General features: G+C 35.6%; 1 protein-coding gene across 2 annotated transcripts in view; it reads right to left on the reverse strand.

Annotated features, from left to right (window-relative positions):
• RNF13 (ring finger protein 13) overlaps positions 1–18,182 on the reverse strand; it is a 143,528-nt gene that overhangs the window by 69,660 nt on the left and 55,686 nt on the right. The window contains exon 4 of one of the 2 annotated variants that reach the window (XM_059920114.1): positions 5,144–5,269. In XM_059920114.1, the coding sequence (XP_059776097.1) occupies positions 5,144–5,269 (126 nt within the window). Of the gene's footprint in view, positions 1–5,143; positions 5,270–18,182 lie in introns of those variants that run through there. The other variant, XM_059920115.1, reaches the window with a different exon arrangement.

Below are 18,182 nucleotides of genomic sequence, written 5' to 3' on the forward strand. Positions count from 1 at the left end.
AAAAATCACTAGAGCATAAAGTGGTAATAAAACTCAGAAGAAGTACATGCATTGCACCATTTCTGTTTACCAAGCTTCCCTTGAGTTCAGTTAAAATAAAGTAAATTGACTATTTGAAGAAGTTGTTGACTTAGCATTAAAACCATAAGGTAGAAATATCTCGCACTGCAATGACAGATTTCTGATAACTAATGTTTATTTCGCTATAAACACAGAACTCTGTATAGTTTAGAAAAGTTCTATTTTAAGTGATTATTTTAATGTTCTTGAAATAACCAGGTATTTTTACAAAATTTTTAAAAATTTTATTTCCCACTGGGATGCCAATTCAAGTCTTCTGAGAACTCTCTGCCTCAGAATGCTATGAAGTCATTTTTCTAACTAAAAGATTTAATGAAGCCTTGATTTATTTACCAAAGATCCAGCAATGTTTTAATTTCAAATACTCACCAAACACTAACATTTCCAAACAATTATATTTTGTCACAGTGAAGAACAACTGTACAAAGATAAACAAGATAACATTGTTTTGTTTTTCCTCTAAAGCCAGAGGTCCCCAACCTTTTTGGCACCAGGGACCAGTTTCGTGGAAGACAATTTTTCCATGGCTGGGGAAAGGGCAGGTGGAGGGGGTTCAGGCGGTAATGCCAGCGATGGGGAGCGGCAGATGAAGCTTCACTCCCTCGCCCTCTCATCACCTCTTGCTGTGCGGCCCAGTTCCTAACAGGCCTCAGACCCTGTCCACGGCCCACGGGTTGGGGACCCCTGCTCTAAAGAGCTGTATTTTTCAGAAGATACAGTTTTTGTCAGTATGAGTAAAAGTAACTGTTTTCAGATTAAGCAGCTGGCATGTAATCAACAGGTTTTTTTACTGGCCTTCTGGACATTCCACATATCCAAATACTGACTCTGAGTATGAGTTTTGCTGTTATCTCTCCAAGGCAAGACAGATTAAAAGGCTCAAATGTGCTTCTCCTGACAAAAGATAAAAAAATTAAACAGTACTCTATCTTAAAATGTTACAAATGATTCAATTTCCTATCCTCCAAAAACTGTTAATTGCATTTCAGCTGTATTATTGGCTACCTTAAGTCACAAACCACTTGGGATAGTTTGTATATAGAAAATCCGCCATTTCCTTTATTGTAACACACAACTTTGACTTCATCATTTACTTCTAAGAAAGAATAAGAGGAGAAGTCTAGGTTTCTTTAATTACAGCATAATATTCGTCTTCAAAAAAATCAAAAGAATTATGAAAAGTAAACCCTGAAATGTCCATCACTATTAATCATTTGAAATATCTTGATACAATTTTATTTCTTACTTCTTTTCTCTTCTGCTATCTACAATGGAAAGAGTTCCCTTCTCCAAGGAAAGCTCTGTAAAATAGAGCCAATTCTCATTTGTCTGAGATAATCTGGGTATCACTTTGGATAGCAGGCATGACAAAAAAACAACCTTGCAACTACTCTCAACTGTAGCACACAGTATGGTGCTGAATTAAGCTTTTCTCAGTACTCAGTCCCAGGATGCTACATCAGGAATAAGAAAATGAGCTGTTTTCTTAAGTCAGTGTATTCACATAAAATTGTGGCTAAATACATGAATGAATCACTACTGATTATCTACAAAGAGCTATTTATTTGCAATTCAGAAGAGAAGTACCATACATAAATTGTAAACAATTAGGTTCTGTAACATACTTAATACAAAACTTAATCATCAATTTAGAAGCCCAAAAAATACAGTCATAGATTTCTGATCTGAAGATTATAGCTAATAAAGCTAAGAGCCAATCCACCAGTGACCACCCTTAGAAAGGAAATCTTCTTTGGGATGAGACTCCAGATGTTTCTCCAGTAATCATGATGAATTTATCCTTATCCATTCACCCTACCTTGACAGGTGATCCATAATTCTTATCCTTGTATATTTATGAAACTTATTTTTTATACATTACACACTGGCATGATTAAACTGTCCTTTATAAGCTAAATTAAAAATTTTACACCTCATCTGACATGAGTTACTATATCACAGGGTGACTTATCAGCCAATGATTTAGTTTCTGAAAGGTTAGAACTAAATTTATATGTCAATTTGACTGGGCTAAGAGATGTCCAGATAGCTGGTAAAATACTATTTGGGGGTGTGTCTGTGAGGGGGTTTTTGGAAGGGACTGGCATTTCATTCAGTAGACTGAGTAAAGAAGATCCACCCTCACCAACGTGAGTGGGCATCATCAAATTCCTTGAGGTTCCAAACAGAACAAAACGTGAAGGGAGGGCAAATTCCCTCTCTCTCTTCTTGACATCCACCTTCTCCCGCCCTTGGACATCAGAGCTCTTGGTTCTTGGGCCTCAGGACTCCAGGACTTAACACCATCAGATACCCCGGTTCTCAGGCCTTCAGACTCTAACTGAATCATACCACTGGCTTTCCTGATTCTCCAGCTTGCAGACAGTAGATTATGGGACTTCCCAGCCTAATACAGTCAGCATCTTTGCCATCTTTACCCTTATTCTATTTTACACCAGTAATGAAAAAAATCAATAAAACATTAATGGCTAATACCTACTGCCTACTTACTGTGTGCAAGGCATTGTTTGATAAGCATTTAACAGTGATAATTTCATTTGATCCTCATAACAATCCTCTGATGTAGGGAACATTTAAAATTCTATTTTACAGATAAAGAAATTGAGGCACACAGAGATAGAACAACTTGCCTAAGATCACACTGCTAATAAATGATAAAGATGGGATTCAAATGTATGCAGCCTGTTTCCAGACCTTGATTAAAACCAATATGTCTCCCTTGTAAATTAATGTCTCGTAAACGTAATATAACTGAGACAAAGACAGAAATCATTAGGAACAACATGAGTATGAAATCTTTAGCCTTAAATGGCTATAACAGACCGTGTTGTATATTTGTGAAGGAAAAATAACAAAGTTAAAGAATATGTACAGAATAGAACTTTATCCATTAAGACTACGTCTACGTGGTGAGTTATAATAAGAAAAATTTTAACATTTTCCCTTCTAAGATGAGAATCCTCAATCTAAACATTTTTACATATTTTTTACATGTACATACTTTTAAAGAATGCAATATACATGTAAGTAGAAGGCTTACTACACTACACAGTTTGATTTAACAAACCTTTATTGCTCTCCTACTATGCACTATGATACAAATTAGATATTTAAATATAATTCAAACATGAACTCTAAACACAATAAGCTTGCATATAAGTGAAATATATATAATAAAAAATAATACTGTGATAAAGAGATATAAAGGAGGTATTTACAAAGTGGAGGGTGGCACATTGAACTGGAATCATTCATTCTGCCAGAGAGAGGGTAGAAAGAAAAGTAAGGCTTCCAGAAGAGGTAACTTTCTCAGCTAGCACTTAAATGATGAAACAGTCAGAAATATAGGTGATAAAAGTCATCTTGGACAGAGGTCTTGGACAGAGAAAATAATGTGTGTAAAGGCACAAAGACACAGCAAGTTGAGAGATTTCAGTAGGTGCTACGGCTACAGCATAAAATGCAAGGCAGGAAGTGGAAAGAGATGAGCTGGAGTAATAGCTAAATCAGGAAATTCCATTAGAAGTACTCAGACTCATGATGAGGATCCACTAAAGGGATAAGAGGACAAATAAACCCTCCTATTCATTCCTGGGTTGGGTTTTCACCCTCAAAAATAAATATTCAATGACAGTATTTCCCTAAATTTTACAGTGAACCACCTCCCTTCCCCACCTAAAAGAAGAAAGTTATTATAAAAAAAAAGAGATATATTCTAGTTTCTAGTTACCGAAGACTGGACTGAGACAAAAATTACATACCTTAATGATGCAATAAACCTTGAAATCAGCAGAATTAGCTTACTTTTAGTTTCTCAGTGGCATGAAATTAATGAAATATTACAATAATATTTCATTTTTGTTGGAACAACCTGTAATTATCATAGTTTAGTTCTGGATCAAATCTTAAAATGGTTTAAATTCAAAAGACATAACAACCCTGAAGAGAAGGAAATCTAATACATTTGACTTCAAGCCCTATTTTCCCATTTAAAGGCAATTGAGAGTTTAAATTTGGAATTAATATACAATAGTAACAATACTTATTATTTACAAAGTGCTCTACATTTTCAAACCCGTTCACAGTGATTACTTTATTCATTTAATAAGTTTATTATGGAGGTGTCATTTCTTTCATGAAATGAAAGGAGCAGAGACAAAACTTCAGGCACAGCAGGAGTCAGGGCAGCCTTACTTACTTAATAGACAAATCATCTAAGATCAAGCATGGAAGGTACATGAAATAATATCCCACATCTGTTCTCTAAGATACATGAGAGACACTCAGGTTTGAGATAGTCAGGTAAAAGTAACAGGCCTCAATCTGGCTCTCTTAACAAGGCCAATCCGAAAACAGAATTGTAAAGACAGTACTAAAAGTAACAACAACAAAAAAAAACCCCAAAACTAAAACTCCATACCTTTAGAGCAGCACTGATGATAGTGAGGGAAGTTCTATGGAAAACTTTGTTCTACTATCTGAAATGCCAGCTTAACCCACTCCATGGAGACAAACTTTATACAAGTGACAGAGTCAGCTTATTACAAGAGAGAAATCCCAATATCAACAAAGATACAGATACAGATGTAGTAGTTATACTGGAAGGGTGAAGGCATGAAACTATAGATTAACATTTCCATTCCTAGGTTAGATCAAGCAAGACCACTATTAAACCACAGTTCAAGATGCCCAACCACCACATGAAAATTCTTAGAACCAATAGTAATTATTCATGTCCTAGTCAATTTATTTATTTTCAGTCTTACTAAAACTGCGAATCATAAAACTGATGGTGTCTTCCTCTTTGTACTGGCAGCTAAAAGCTTAGAGTAAATTTTATAGCAAATGAATAAGAATTAAGTAAACTCACTGCTGCCTTTCTTGCCTTCACCATCTCCTCATTTTCTTTTTGTCCTTACTGTTTATTTTTTTTAATCTGAATGAATTGTGTAAACTTTCTTAAAGGCCTTCTGAAACAAGGGAGTATTTCAACTAGCTAACAAAACAAACAGTAACAGAAAAATGAAAAAAGAAACATTACCTTTTCATCAAAATTACAATCAAGTCTTCTAATTAACACGATGAAAGTGCCAGATGAATTGTCTCTTAGTGGCGGAGGCACTATGGGTTCACAGGCATTCTCTGGTTTTGAGTTAATCAAAAAGCCCTAAAAAAAGAATGAGCAATAAGTTTTCTCTCTGTTAAACTCAAAAAAATGAATTCAACTTACTTCTATAAACACCTTTTGAATCTGTTCCATGTGTTTTGCATTATGCTAGATGAATTATCTGGCAACTACAACAGTTCCTACCCTCCAACTGCTCACAATCCCAGAACTTCTAAAGCAGTATTTGGCTTCCTAAGCATTTTGCTTTTTTTTTTTTAAGTAAGTTCCATTTTTACTATTAAAGTTAAAAAAAAAAATCACACATAAGCCCATCACCCCAGAGACAACCACTGTTAGCATGTTGGTATATTTTCCAACAATGACTGACATTTCTAAACCAAGCAAACACTTCTTAAAAATTAACTTTTAAATTTCTTTCCTCAAATAATGAAAATGCACAGCATTTCTAGGAATTTATTATATAGAAACACTAGCCTGGGTATATAAAGGTATATGTAGAAAGATGTCCCCTGCTACATCATTTTTAATAGCAAAAACTGGAAATCATGCACATCAATAAGACAGCTATTTAAAAAATTATAGTATATTCATACAATAGAAAAATAATAGAATCATTAAAAAGAATAAGATAAATCCTTACATACTAAACTGAAAAGACATCCACAAGATAACTACTAATTTAAAATGAAATAGCAAGCTGCTTTCCCAGAAATATAGGATGGTTTGACATCTGAAAATGTATTAATAGTTTAAAACAGAAAAACCAAATGACTATCTCAATAGGTGTAAAACACTGAATAAACACATAAAAAGATGATCAAAATCATTAAATTCATTTATAAGGAGGAGTGAGCAATTAAAGTTATGACCCAGTGCCCAACAATAGTCCTGTATGGCACATGAATTGGTCACACCAACCGTCTATTCCACAGGATTTGGCAATTTTGGCAAGTTGCACTGCTTGGCTTGTGATAGGGAATGCTTTTGCACATGTTTCAGGAATAAAATGCAGCATACCTTCACTTACTCAAAGAATAGCTCCCATTCTTGATTCCATAAAGTGCTTGGTTTTTACTTTGCAAGGAAATAGAACTGTGGTTATCCTTCCAATACTGAATATTTGCTTCACTCATATTAAATTTACTCCCTGCTGCCTTTTCTGTGCCTTTCTGCACACAAACTAACTTTTTGCCTTAAAGCCAAGTCACATAGTGCAGTTCTTTTCAAGACACTTATAACAGCAATTAAACTCAAGCCATGTAGTACCAACAAGGTATATAACTCAACTGAAGTGAAGACAATACGAACAGCTATGACCAAATTTCCCACGTCCGGGAGATGACAGCTCCATCGTGACTGCCACCTAGCGGATAGCTAGGGAAAGACACATCCCAATTTCAGATATGTTAAAATATGGGATAATAAAATGCATCTTAGAATCAATAAATTTATGGTATGTATAGACACAAAAAAGGGTCTACAAGTGGAACTAGAAAAAGCTTTTTGTTTTTTAATCATTTCTATATTGATGAATCTGTTATGACAAGCATGTATTATTTTTAGACATAAGAAAATTCATGAAAATTAAACACACATAAGCTAAAAGTTAAAAAAAAAAAACCAATTTGCATTAATGGAAATTGAAGCCTTAAAAAAACAGGTCTTTTTTTTTTTTTTTCCCGGCCACGCCGCACAGCTTATAGGATCTCAGTTCCCCGAGCAGGGATCAAACCCGCACCCTTGGCAGTTGAAAGCGCAGAGTCCTAACCACTGGACCGCCAGGGAATTCCCAAAAACAGGTCTTAAATTCTTAAATATTATCTTTCCTGTGGACTATGCTAAAAAGAATAACTTGATAAAACAGCCTACTAATTCCTATCCTTCCCCCAGATGTAAGTCACTTAAAACTGCAAATTTACTTTGTTTCATCCACAAAGTCTACAGGGTAGTGTAATGGGTTTTGCCAATTAATTTGGCAGAACTCTCTGGTCCCTTAAATAAGAGTGACCAAGAAGGTGCTGCCTTAAGCCAGGTCCACATGCCTCATGCCACCCTCCAGGGCCAATCCTTTTTATTAAAAAGGATTTAAAAAGGATTTTTATTAATCCTTTTTATTAAAAGGATGCTTGCTCTGCGATCACGGATCCTCCTCATCCCTATTTACTGACAGGGGCGATTTATGCCAATATGTAGGAAGCCCAAGAAAACTACCAATGTCCAGGAGACTCAGAAAGGATGCCCATCATTCTGCCCTTTGTTGTTATAATTCTCTGATGATTAAACAAGGATGCTGGGGACTTCCCTGGCGGTCCAGTGGCTCAGGCTCTGTGCTCCCAATGCAGGGGGCCTGGGTTCGACCCCTGGTCAGGGAACTAGCTCCCACATGCTGCAACTAAAGTTCCCGCTTGCTGCAACTAAGACCCGGAGTAGCCAAATAAATAAAAAAATATTAAAGTGTTTAAAAAAATAATAAATAAAATAAACATAACAGATAAATAGGGGTACTGGGAAATTAAGAAAAAAAACCAGCTCATCTAAATTAAGAATTCATCTGTGACTATTAGATTTCCACAACTGTATTCAATTATGTTCAAATCAAACTTACTAAAAACAAAACAAAACAAGGATGCTGGACAAAAATAGTGTATGCAGACTGGCACCTCAATATCATCGAATGTATAATGCAATAGGTTTGTGGTATATATATTTGGGGATTTTTTTAAAACTTTTATGACTATACATGAAGCAAAGTACACAAAATATAATTTTTCAGCTTGATGAGTTTTCCCAAACTGAACACACCTGTATCAGGAAACAGAATATTAACAGCACTGCAGGAGTTCCCTTCATCCTCCCTGCCAGTCACTACTCCCCCACCCTATCAGCAATGTCACTACATGGACTTCTAACAGCTTAAATTAGATTTTGCCTAATTTTATAACTGACATAAACAGAACCAGACATACAGCAAATTCTCTTTTAGACTTCTTTCTCTCAATACTGCATTTGTGAGAATCATTCCTACTATTCAGCAACCATACTGTGGAGATATATTTGGCAGATCTGTCATTTTCATTTTTCTATAGTATTACATTGTGTGAATATACCAAAATTTATTCTACTGTTGGTGAGCATTTGGGTAATTTCTAGTAGGCATTATTACAAATAATGCTGTTATAAACTTTCCAGTACAAGTCTTTTCATGAACATATGCACGATGTTTATGTACACAGAAGGAGACCCATAGGATATCAAGCTGGATCATAGAGTATCAAGCTTTAGTAAATACCACCAAGCAGTTTTCCAAAGTGGTCTGGGTTACCACTTTTTAACTGGAATATTCAAATAATCTAAACTTAAAAATCATACTGAATATAATTTTGCTTTAATGCTTCCAATGTATTTAGAACTGCAAAACTGCAGGGTAAACGTTATGAAAAAAATTACTCTTGTTGAAAAATTACACTAGTTAATGCAGTCATAAAGAGATAGATCATTCAATAAAGTTGGCTTTATTTAAAAGACTGTTTCAGGCTGAAAAGCCTTAGACTTTCGTCCCTTCAGTTTGAACTGAATGGCAAACTATACAATGAATAAACTTAAGAAGAGTATATGCAGTGATAATGTCAACAAAAATGCTGAAAGCAAGGCAGCAGTGCCTTTTTCCCTTTGTAAGAATATAAAAGTAAAGGCAGGGAGAGAAAAGTGGTAAGTTGTTTTGTTAGTGGATACCTGAAGTTATTAATAATTAATAACTGCAGCAACAGCAAGCAGTTAACATTTGTTGAGCCATAGCACTTAGCACTGTGTGTCAGGCACTATGCCCTTTAGATGCTCTAATTCAGTTAATCTTTGCAATCATCCTATGAGGTAACTACTATTGTTATCATCCCTATTTTAAAGAGGAGGAAACTAAATCTCAAAAGAGTTAGGTAACTTGCCTAAAGTTATATATAGCAGGCATGTAATCCCAGGAAGTCTAACTCCAGACCCTACACTCCCAACCACTATGCTACACTGCCTCTGCCAGACCAAAACACACAGGTGAAGAACAAAATGGGCAACAAGAAGAGAAATGGACATTTACAAAAATGAACAAACCAAAATGTTAGCCTAAAAGGCAGTTAAGGTTGATTCCAAAATTTGATACAAATGTTTCAGATGATAAGTTGTCAATGGAACCTGTCATAATTTTTACATTCAAACATAGACCAAAAAGAGTTACACTGATCCATCAGACTTTATCAGCTAACATTCTCCTAATGTGTGACAGATTAATTTGTTTATATCAACAACTTTCCAGGATGTTAAAAAATAGCCACTGCCCTTTTCTCTAATGCTTCGTTAGATCATTCTTCTAAAATCTACCAGTAACTTTCACATACAGGCCACATTTAATTCTTTTTTCACAAATAGTTGGAGATTACTCTCCTCTTATGCAATAAAACATCCTTACCATTCATTACTCATTATTTTAAGCTCCTTTAACATTCTGCTCTGAATACACTTGTCTCATTTCATGTGGGATCTGTTTAAGTACTAGGATGGATAGATAAGAACTGAGTCCCCACTCAAGTAATTAATATCTGGAAAGAACTAACAGATCCAATTAAGACAAGAGAAAACAAAGTAAAAACAACATGCAGTACAAATGCACAGAACAGAGAAAATTATTCTGTGTGAGGCAGTAACAGAAAAGGTGATGTTTGACTTGGTTCTTAAACTTTACTATACTTCACTATGGTGCCAAAAACTAAATATAAGTGATGTGACCAATATAACAACACAGAGAAACTATCACACTTTAACTGTTCTAGATATTTATTATATGTCTATTGATGCATGGTAAAACTAAATTAGGGGCTTCCCTGGTGGCGCAGTGGTTGAGAATCTGCCTGCCAATGCAGGGGACACGGGTTCGAGCCCTGGTCTGGGAAGATCCCACATGCCGCGGAGCAACTTGGCCCGTGAGCCACAACTACTGAGCCTGTGCGTCTGGAGCCTGTGCTCCGCAACGAGAGAGGCCGCGACAGTGAGAGGCCCGCGCACCGCGATGAAGAGTGGCCCCCGTTCGCCGCAACTAGAGGAAGCCCTCGCATAGAAAACGAAGACCCAACACAGCCAAAAATAAATAAATTAATTAATTTTTTAAAAAACCAAAAAAAAAACTAAATTAGGTTTCTAGTGAACACATTACAGTCATTTCAACAAATTTTTGACATGTTGCTACTAAGCTATATTTCTCCTCTTTCCAGTACTTATCTTTTAAGACTCGAGGACAAGGGACTTCCCTGGTGGCTCAGTGGTTAAGAATCCGCCTGCCAATGCAGGGGACACGGGTTCGAGCCCTGGTCCGGGAAGATCCCACATGCCGTGGAGCAACTAAGCCCGTGCACCAGAACTAGAGCCCGCGCACCACAGAACCCGTGCTCCGCAACAAAAGAAGCCACCGCAATGAGAAGCCTGTGTACCGCAACGAAGAGTAGCCTCCACTCGCCGCAACTAGAGAAAGCCCGCTCCCAGCAACGAAGACCCGACACAGCCAAAAATTAATTAATTAATTAATTAAAATAAAAAACAAAAAGACTCGAGGACAAAACATTAGTATATTAATCATTCCAAGCTTCAGGACATCTGCCAATTTGATAGTCAAACCTTGCATGTTTTTCTGTACATGTCTTTCTGTACATCACTGAAAGTTATATACTAATTAAAAGTTAAGGCTTTAACTGGATTAAAAGGAAACGTTTTTAAAATCCTCCTCACAAATTAGATATTACATCTATAGCATTATTCAGAGCAGTAACTAAATATCCTTCATCTCAAAGTTACATCTCACTTTGTACACTCTGCTAGAATTCTCCCCAATAACCTTTTCTGGTTATATATTTTATCAGTGACTTAGATTTTAGATTTAGTAAAATCTGATTAAAAGATGTCATAAAAATATAATAACTAAAAATGTTAAAAGAATACTTAAAAGTGCTAAGTCAGCAATGTAGTAGTTCAGACCAACTTTTTTTTTTTTTTTTTTTTGGCTGCCTTGGGTCTTAGTTGCTCCGCGCGGGCTTTCTCTAGTTGCGGTGAGCGGGGGCTACACTTCGTTGCTATGCACGGGCTTCTCATTGCGGTGGCTTTTCTCTAGGCATGCGGGCTACAGTAGTTGTGGCTCGCGGGCTACAGTAGTTGTGGTTCGCGGGCTCTAGAGCGCGGGCTCAGTAGTTGTGGTGCACGGGCTTAGTTGCTCCGCGGCATGTGGGATCTTCCCAGACCAGGGCTCGAACCCATGTCCCCTGCATTGGCAGGCAGATTCTTAACCACTGCACCACCAGGGAAGTCCCGAGACCAACTATTTTTAAAACACTATTTCTGAAAAAGCTCACAAGCATTAGAAACAAAATTTAACTCATTTTAATATTCTAAAACTGTCAAAGTTTTAATTAAAAAAAGTCCCAGACTACTATACTTGTTTATTAATTGCACTGAGATTAAAAGTGAACAAAAAAAAGAAAGCATATTTACACAATGTTGATACGTAGTTCTAAAATCACTCATCTTAATAATTTCCTCAAATGAGAAATTTTGAGTGATTTGTTTTAATGGATTTGATAATTAACCTTTATCAATTACCTACTGGATGCTAAGCTGAACTTCCACTTCCCAGCCATGATGGAATAACAAGGGCTAGTTTTAACCTCTTCCTTTAATTAACTAGAGAACCAAAAAAAAAAGATATGAAACATCAGCTTTCAAACACTGGACAACAAATAGCACAAAACAGTGATTCCTGAGAAAAGGAAACAAATGAGATGAGCCCTATAAAAACCTTAGCTCACTGCCTGGAGAGATTCCAGGCCTCAGAACAGGGCAGGGGAACCCAACAGAGTCTGGTAGTCTCAATAAGTTGAGGAGACAATTCATAACTTGGGGAGGGCAATGCAGCTAGATTCTGCGGGACACAACACTGGGGAGGAGCGAACTGCAAAGAGAGCTCCAGAGATACGTAGAGGCATCCACTCAAGTCGCTGGCTGAGTAATAATCTGCATACGTATGTGAGGGAACTACCAAAACTAAGAAAGAACCATGAGAAAGGAGCAAACAGAACAATCCCTGGAGTTCACACAGGGCTGGGAATAGTTTTACACATAGCATGAAATAGAGTCCTCAGAAGACTCCTGCCTCAGAAGTAAGCCACATTAGCCCTAAGCATTTGAAGCAAATGAAAATAAAGTTACAACTTACCAAAATTTGTGGGACACAGCTAAAATAATATTTAGAGAAAAATTTATAGATCTAAATACCTATATTAGAAAAGAGGAAAGGTTTCAAATTAATGACCTCAATGTTCATCTAAAGAAACTGGAGGGGGCTTCCCTGGTGGCGCAGTGGTTGAGAATCTGCCTGCCAATGCAGGGGACACAGGTTCGAGCCCTGGTCTGGGAAGATCCCACATGCCGCGGGGCAACTAGGCCCATGAGCCACAATTACTGAGCCTGCACGTCTGGAGCCTGTGCTCCGCAACAAGAGAGGCTGCGATAGTGAGAGGTCCGCGCACTGCAATGAAGAGTGGCCCCCGCTCGCCGCAACTAGAGAAAGTCCTCGCACAGAAACGAAGATCCAACACAACTAAAAATACATAAATAAATAAATAAATTTATTTAAAAAAAAAAAAAAGAAAGAAACTGGAAAAAATAAGAGCAAATTAAACCCAAAATAAGGAAGGAAATAATAAATAGCCACTTTCCTCACACTAGTCTACTGGATATGTACTATTACAGACAAATAGGTAGACCTAAAGAAGCTGAATAACTTGCCCAGTGATAGAACCAGAATTTGAAGTCCAGTAACTCTGACCCAAAAGTCCAGCTTCTTCCCATTTTAGTACACTGCTCATCTTCACAAAGATATGAATTAAACCAAAACTAAGTTCAAAGCTTCCCTATTCTCAGCCCAGCACTCTAATAATTTTGGCATTGTGCTAATATTATCACCACTTCTATGACAGAACTTATGTGCTTATTAAAATCATTAGCATTCTGTTTATATTTTTTTCTTCTTTTTCTTATACCTTCCTATTTTCTCCTATAATCCCAGCATCTTTTATGAGATAGTATAAAAGTCCACAAGGTGGTTTATAGACAACTGGTGTTCCAAGTTATTTGTTGCTGTTGTTAACTATCATTACTAAACTGAAGTCCCAGAATACACAGATAGCTTTATAGTTACAACTGAGGATCACAGATCACAAAGGCATTATCATTCCCATTTCAGAGAAGACACTTAAGCGTCAAAGAAGATAACATGCCCAATTAACATTCCACTGTTAATCTGAGTCAAACCTAGAGCTGACTCAAATGATGGTCCTTTTCTTCAAAACATTGTCTTTCAAATTTAATATAAACACAAAAAGAAAATGATTTTGGTGAGATTAGTGGGACTACAGATTATTCCTTAAAGTTATTATTTCCATTATGATATTTGTGCTAAACAAATACACTTGGAAAAGAAAAAAAGCTCAAACTATTTAAAGAGGAAAATACCAGGTGCCAAGAAGGGAAATGGTAGCATCGAACCATTTCGATATAACTAAAGTACTTGTTACTCTCGAGTACATCCTAGTGTAACATTCCCCTTCCTGGTTTTATATTTATCAACTTTTCAGTTTATAAATACTGAATATAACTCTTATATCTACTCATATTGGTAAAATTGTTCAGACAGGACTGAGAAAAAATACTCTCACAAAACTGCAATGATTTTGAGTGCACATACTTCCACAATATTTGATATGGTTGGTAATCACTCAATTTTTATAAGGTGAATCACATAAAGAAGGCTCAAATTAGAAATCCTCTTAACTAATGAGACCTAATCAAACTTAAAAGCTTTTGCACAGCAAAGGAAACCATAAACAAAACACAAAAACAACCTACAGAATGGGAGAAAATATTTGCAAATGATGCAACTGACAAAGGATTAATCTCCAAAATATGCAAACAGCTCATACAGCTCAATATCAAAAACAAACAACCCAATCAAAAAATGGGCAGAAGACCTATCCTAAACAGACATTTCTCCAAAGAACACATACAGATGGCCAAAAGGCACATGAAAAGATGTTCAACATTGCTAGTTATTAGAGAAATGCAAATGAAAACTACAATGAGGTATCACCTCATACCGGTCAGAATGGCCATCATCAAAAAGTCTACAAATAATAAATGCTGGAGAGGGTGTGGAGAAGAGGGAATCCTCCTACACTGTTGGTGGGAATGTAAATTGGTACAGTCAGTATGTAAACTGAAAAACAGTATGGAGGTCCCTTAAAAAACTAAAAATAGAACTACCACATGACCCAGTAATCCCACTCCTGAGCATATACCCGGAGAAAACCATAATTCGAAAAGAATTATGCATGCACCCCAATGTTCATTGTAGCACTATTTACAATAGCCAAGACATGGAAGCAACCTAAATGTCCATCAACAGAGGAATGGATAAAGAAGATGTGGTACATATATAATATACAATGGAATATTACTCAGCCATAAAAAAGAACAAAATAATGCCACTTGCAGCAAATGGATGGACCTAGAGATTGTCATACTAAGTGAAGTTAGACAGAGAAAGACAAATATCATACGATATCACTTATATGTGGAATCTAAAAAGAAGGGTACAAATGAAACTTACAAAAACAGAAACAGACTCATAGACATAGAAAACAAACATGGTTACCAAAGGGGAAAGAGGGGGAGGGATAAATTAGGAGTTTGGAATTAACAGATACACACTACTTTCTACAAAACAGATAAACAACAAGGTCCTACTGTATAGCACAGGGAACTATATTCAATATCTTGTAATAACCTATAATGGAAAAGAATCTAGAAAAGAATACACACATACATATGTATGTATCTATGTGTAACTGAATCACTTTGCTGTACACCAGAAACTAACATAACATTGTAAATCAACTATATACCTCAATTAAAAAAAAGTAAAAATACAAAATAAATTTTAAAAATAAAAAACAAAAATGTACTGGCAGTTCTTTTCAGGGCAGTGAGGGGGAAAAAAAGAAAAGGCATCCAAATTGGAAAGGAAGGAGTAAAATTATCTCTATTTGCAGATGGTATGATCTTGCACATAGAAAATCCTAAGAAATCCACTTAAGAATAATTAGAACTAATAATCAAGTTCAGCAAGGTTGCAGAATACAAGATCAATATAAAAAATCCATTTATTTGTATTTCTATATACTTACAATGAGCCATCTGAAAAGGAAACCAGGAACACAATATCATTTATAATAGTAAAAATAATAAAATATATAGTAATAAATTTAATAAAAGAAATGCAAGACCTGTATACTAAAAGCTACAAACCTTGTTAAAAGATATTAAAGAAGATCCAAATAAATGGAAAGGGTTCACAGATCAGAAGACAATATTGTTAGGATGACAATACTCCATAAATGTAGAATTTCGATACAATCTGTATCAAAATCCCAGCTGGATTTTTTTTTGCAGAAATTGACAAGGTGATCCTAAAGTTCAAGCGGAAATCCAGGGTACCCAGAAAGGCCAAAATAATCTTGAAAAGGAGAACAAATTGGAGGATCCACACTTTCCAGTTTCAAACTTACTAGTATATAGCCATGTAATCAAAACAGTATGGTGCTGGCATATAGACAGACATATAGATGAATGGAGTAGAATACAGATTCCAGAAATAAACCTTCGTATTTATGATCAACTGACTTGTTTTTTACCAGGGTGTCATGATAATTCAATGGAAAAAAATAGTTTTTTAAACAAGTGGTGGCGAGGCAACTGGATATACACATGCAAAAGAATTACATTGGGTCCCTACCCAATACTATATATAAAAATTAAATCAAAATGAATTAAAGATCTAAATCTGAGAACTAAGACAATAAAAGTCCTGGAAGAAAACATGCATAAATCTTCATGACTTTGGATTAGGCACTGGTTTTTTAGACATGATACTACCAAAAGCATAAACAGTAAGAGAAACAACAGACAAACTGAATTTAATCAAAATTTAAAACTTTTGTACTTCAAAGGACACCATCAAAAGCCACTGAAACAAACTAAATGGATGAATTTATGGTATGTGAACTATATCTCAATAAAATCGTTACTTAACAAAACATGAGGACGTGAGGCTGGTCACTGAATCAGACGGTTTTTAGCATGACTTATGATTGTACCTTAACTACTCCTGTTTTTACTATTAATGTTGTTTGTTAAATTCTTACCCAAAAAAGTAATATCTGTTGAATATATATATCACCTAATACAAGGTCATCTAGAAACACATGTCTCATGAATGCTCTTGAAGTGGACAGTTCCTTTGCACAGGCTCCAGTCCACTGTCACCAGGGATAACTACTGTTTTTGCAGATAACAAGACATTTTTATCTGATGGAGATGCATTCCTCCTTTTTCTTTTTTGTTTCCTAGATCACACTGGGTAGGTAGAAATATATTCCAAACGCTTAATTGATCACCTCTTGGTTTTAGAGTATTGGCCATCCTATCTAAATATAATTTATCTTGCTGAACATCTACTATATCTTTCCTTATATCATCAAAATAACATTAACTTGATTGCAAATAGAATTTCACATTTAATGTAAATTAACAAATATCTTCTCCCAAAGTTTACTACTTCAAACTAATCTGTAGACATAAATAATTTGCTAGTGATCTTATCGTTAAAAAGAAAAAAAGGAGACGAGGGGCAATAAATCATGGTGTCTAGGATAAAGCTAGGAACTAAGATCAACAATTCCTTTTTCACTCAAATTGATGTTGAAAGATTTAAATAAAGAGAAATCATAAGAGATCTGGTTGACAATCCTTTGGTTTTTCTATTGTCAAATTTAAATCTTAAAAATTACAACATAATTGACAAAAATTTAAAGACTGTAGCCTTGAGTTTTACTTAACATAGAAGTAGTTGTCAGGATTTTGATTTTACGATAGTCAAGCTCTATGAAGAAAAGTCCATCTGGTACATGCTTCTCGTTCAGCATATACAGATATTGCTTCACTCAGTGGATATTACCTTGACATTTTAGAAAACAAAATGCGCCCTCTGGTGGACAATACCTTTTAGTTAATATGTTACATACCGCTCCACCAGCATACCCACGGCACACCATTATCATTCTTAAGAAAAAAAAAAACAATCAAGAATTCTCACTTCAGTCTGAACCAAAAGAGTCGAAATTTAGAAGATCAAAACACTGGTATACTTGTGGGACTTGCTACATCCAACAAGATAGTATCTTTAAAAACAAGAGGAATTTTAAGTGGATTGAGCTTACGCTGTAATTACATGTCCTGTAAGATGGTCTTCTAAACTGCCATATAATCAGTACACGCCAGTAAGGAATATTTATTAGTATTTTGTATTCTGTAGTGCTTGGCAGATCCTCTAAGAACATAAAAGCTTTAAATGTGTTAATCAGTTACAGAATTCTTAACAAAACCTTTGATAACAAAAAAGTTCAGAAACAAATACAGAAAGTAAATCTGTGAAAACTTAAGAGACAGCAAAGAAATTCTCCTTCAGTTTTGCAAACAAAAGTGAAACCTGAGTAAAAGGAATTGTTTTGTAATGAAGCCAAAAACACACTGTTTTCTAAAAAAAGAAACAAAGACCTTCGATCATTCATTACTCACTATATCATCTGCTGTTTGCAATGTTATCATCATAACTCAGTCATAGTTGAGCACAATCTATTGATAGTTAACTAAAGTTGAATATAATCTGGTTATCAATCTGATTAGGGGTGTCAGGACTTAAAATTACTGATGGAAATGGTCAGATCCTAACTACAGAAATTATTTCAATATTCAGTATTCAAAGAGAATGGCAAATAGCACGAAGGAGTAGTGCAGGTAAACAGATAAA

Source organism: Balaenoptera ricei, chromosome 4 (genome assembly GCF_028023285.1).
Source record: "Balaenoptera ricei isolate mBalRic1 chromosome 4, mBalRic1.hap2, whole genome shotgun sequence".
NCBI classification, from domain to species: Eukaryota; Metazoa; Chordata; class Mammalia; order Artiodactyla; family Balaenopteridae; genus Balaenoptera; species Balaenoptera ricei.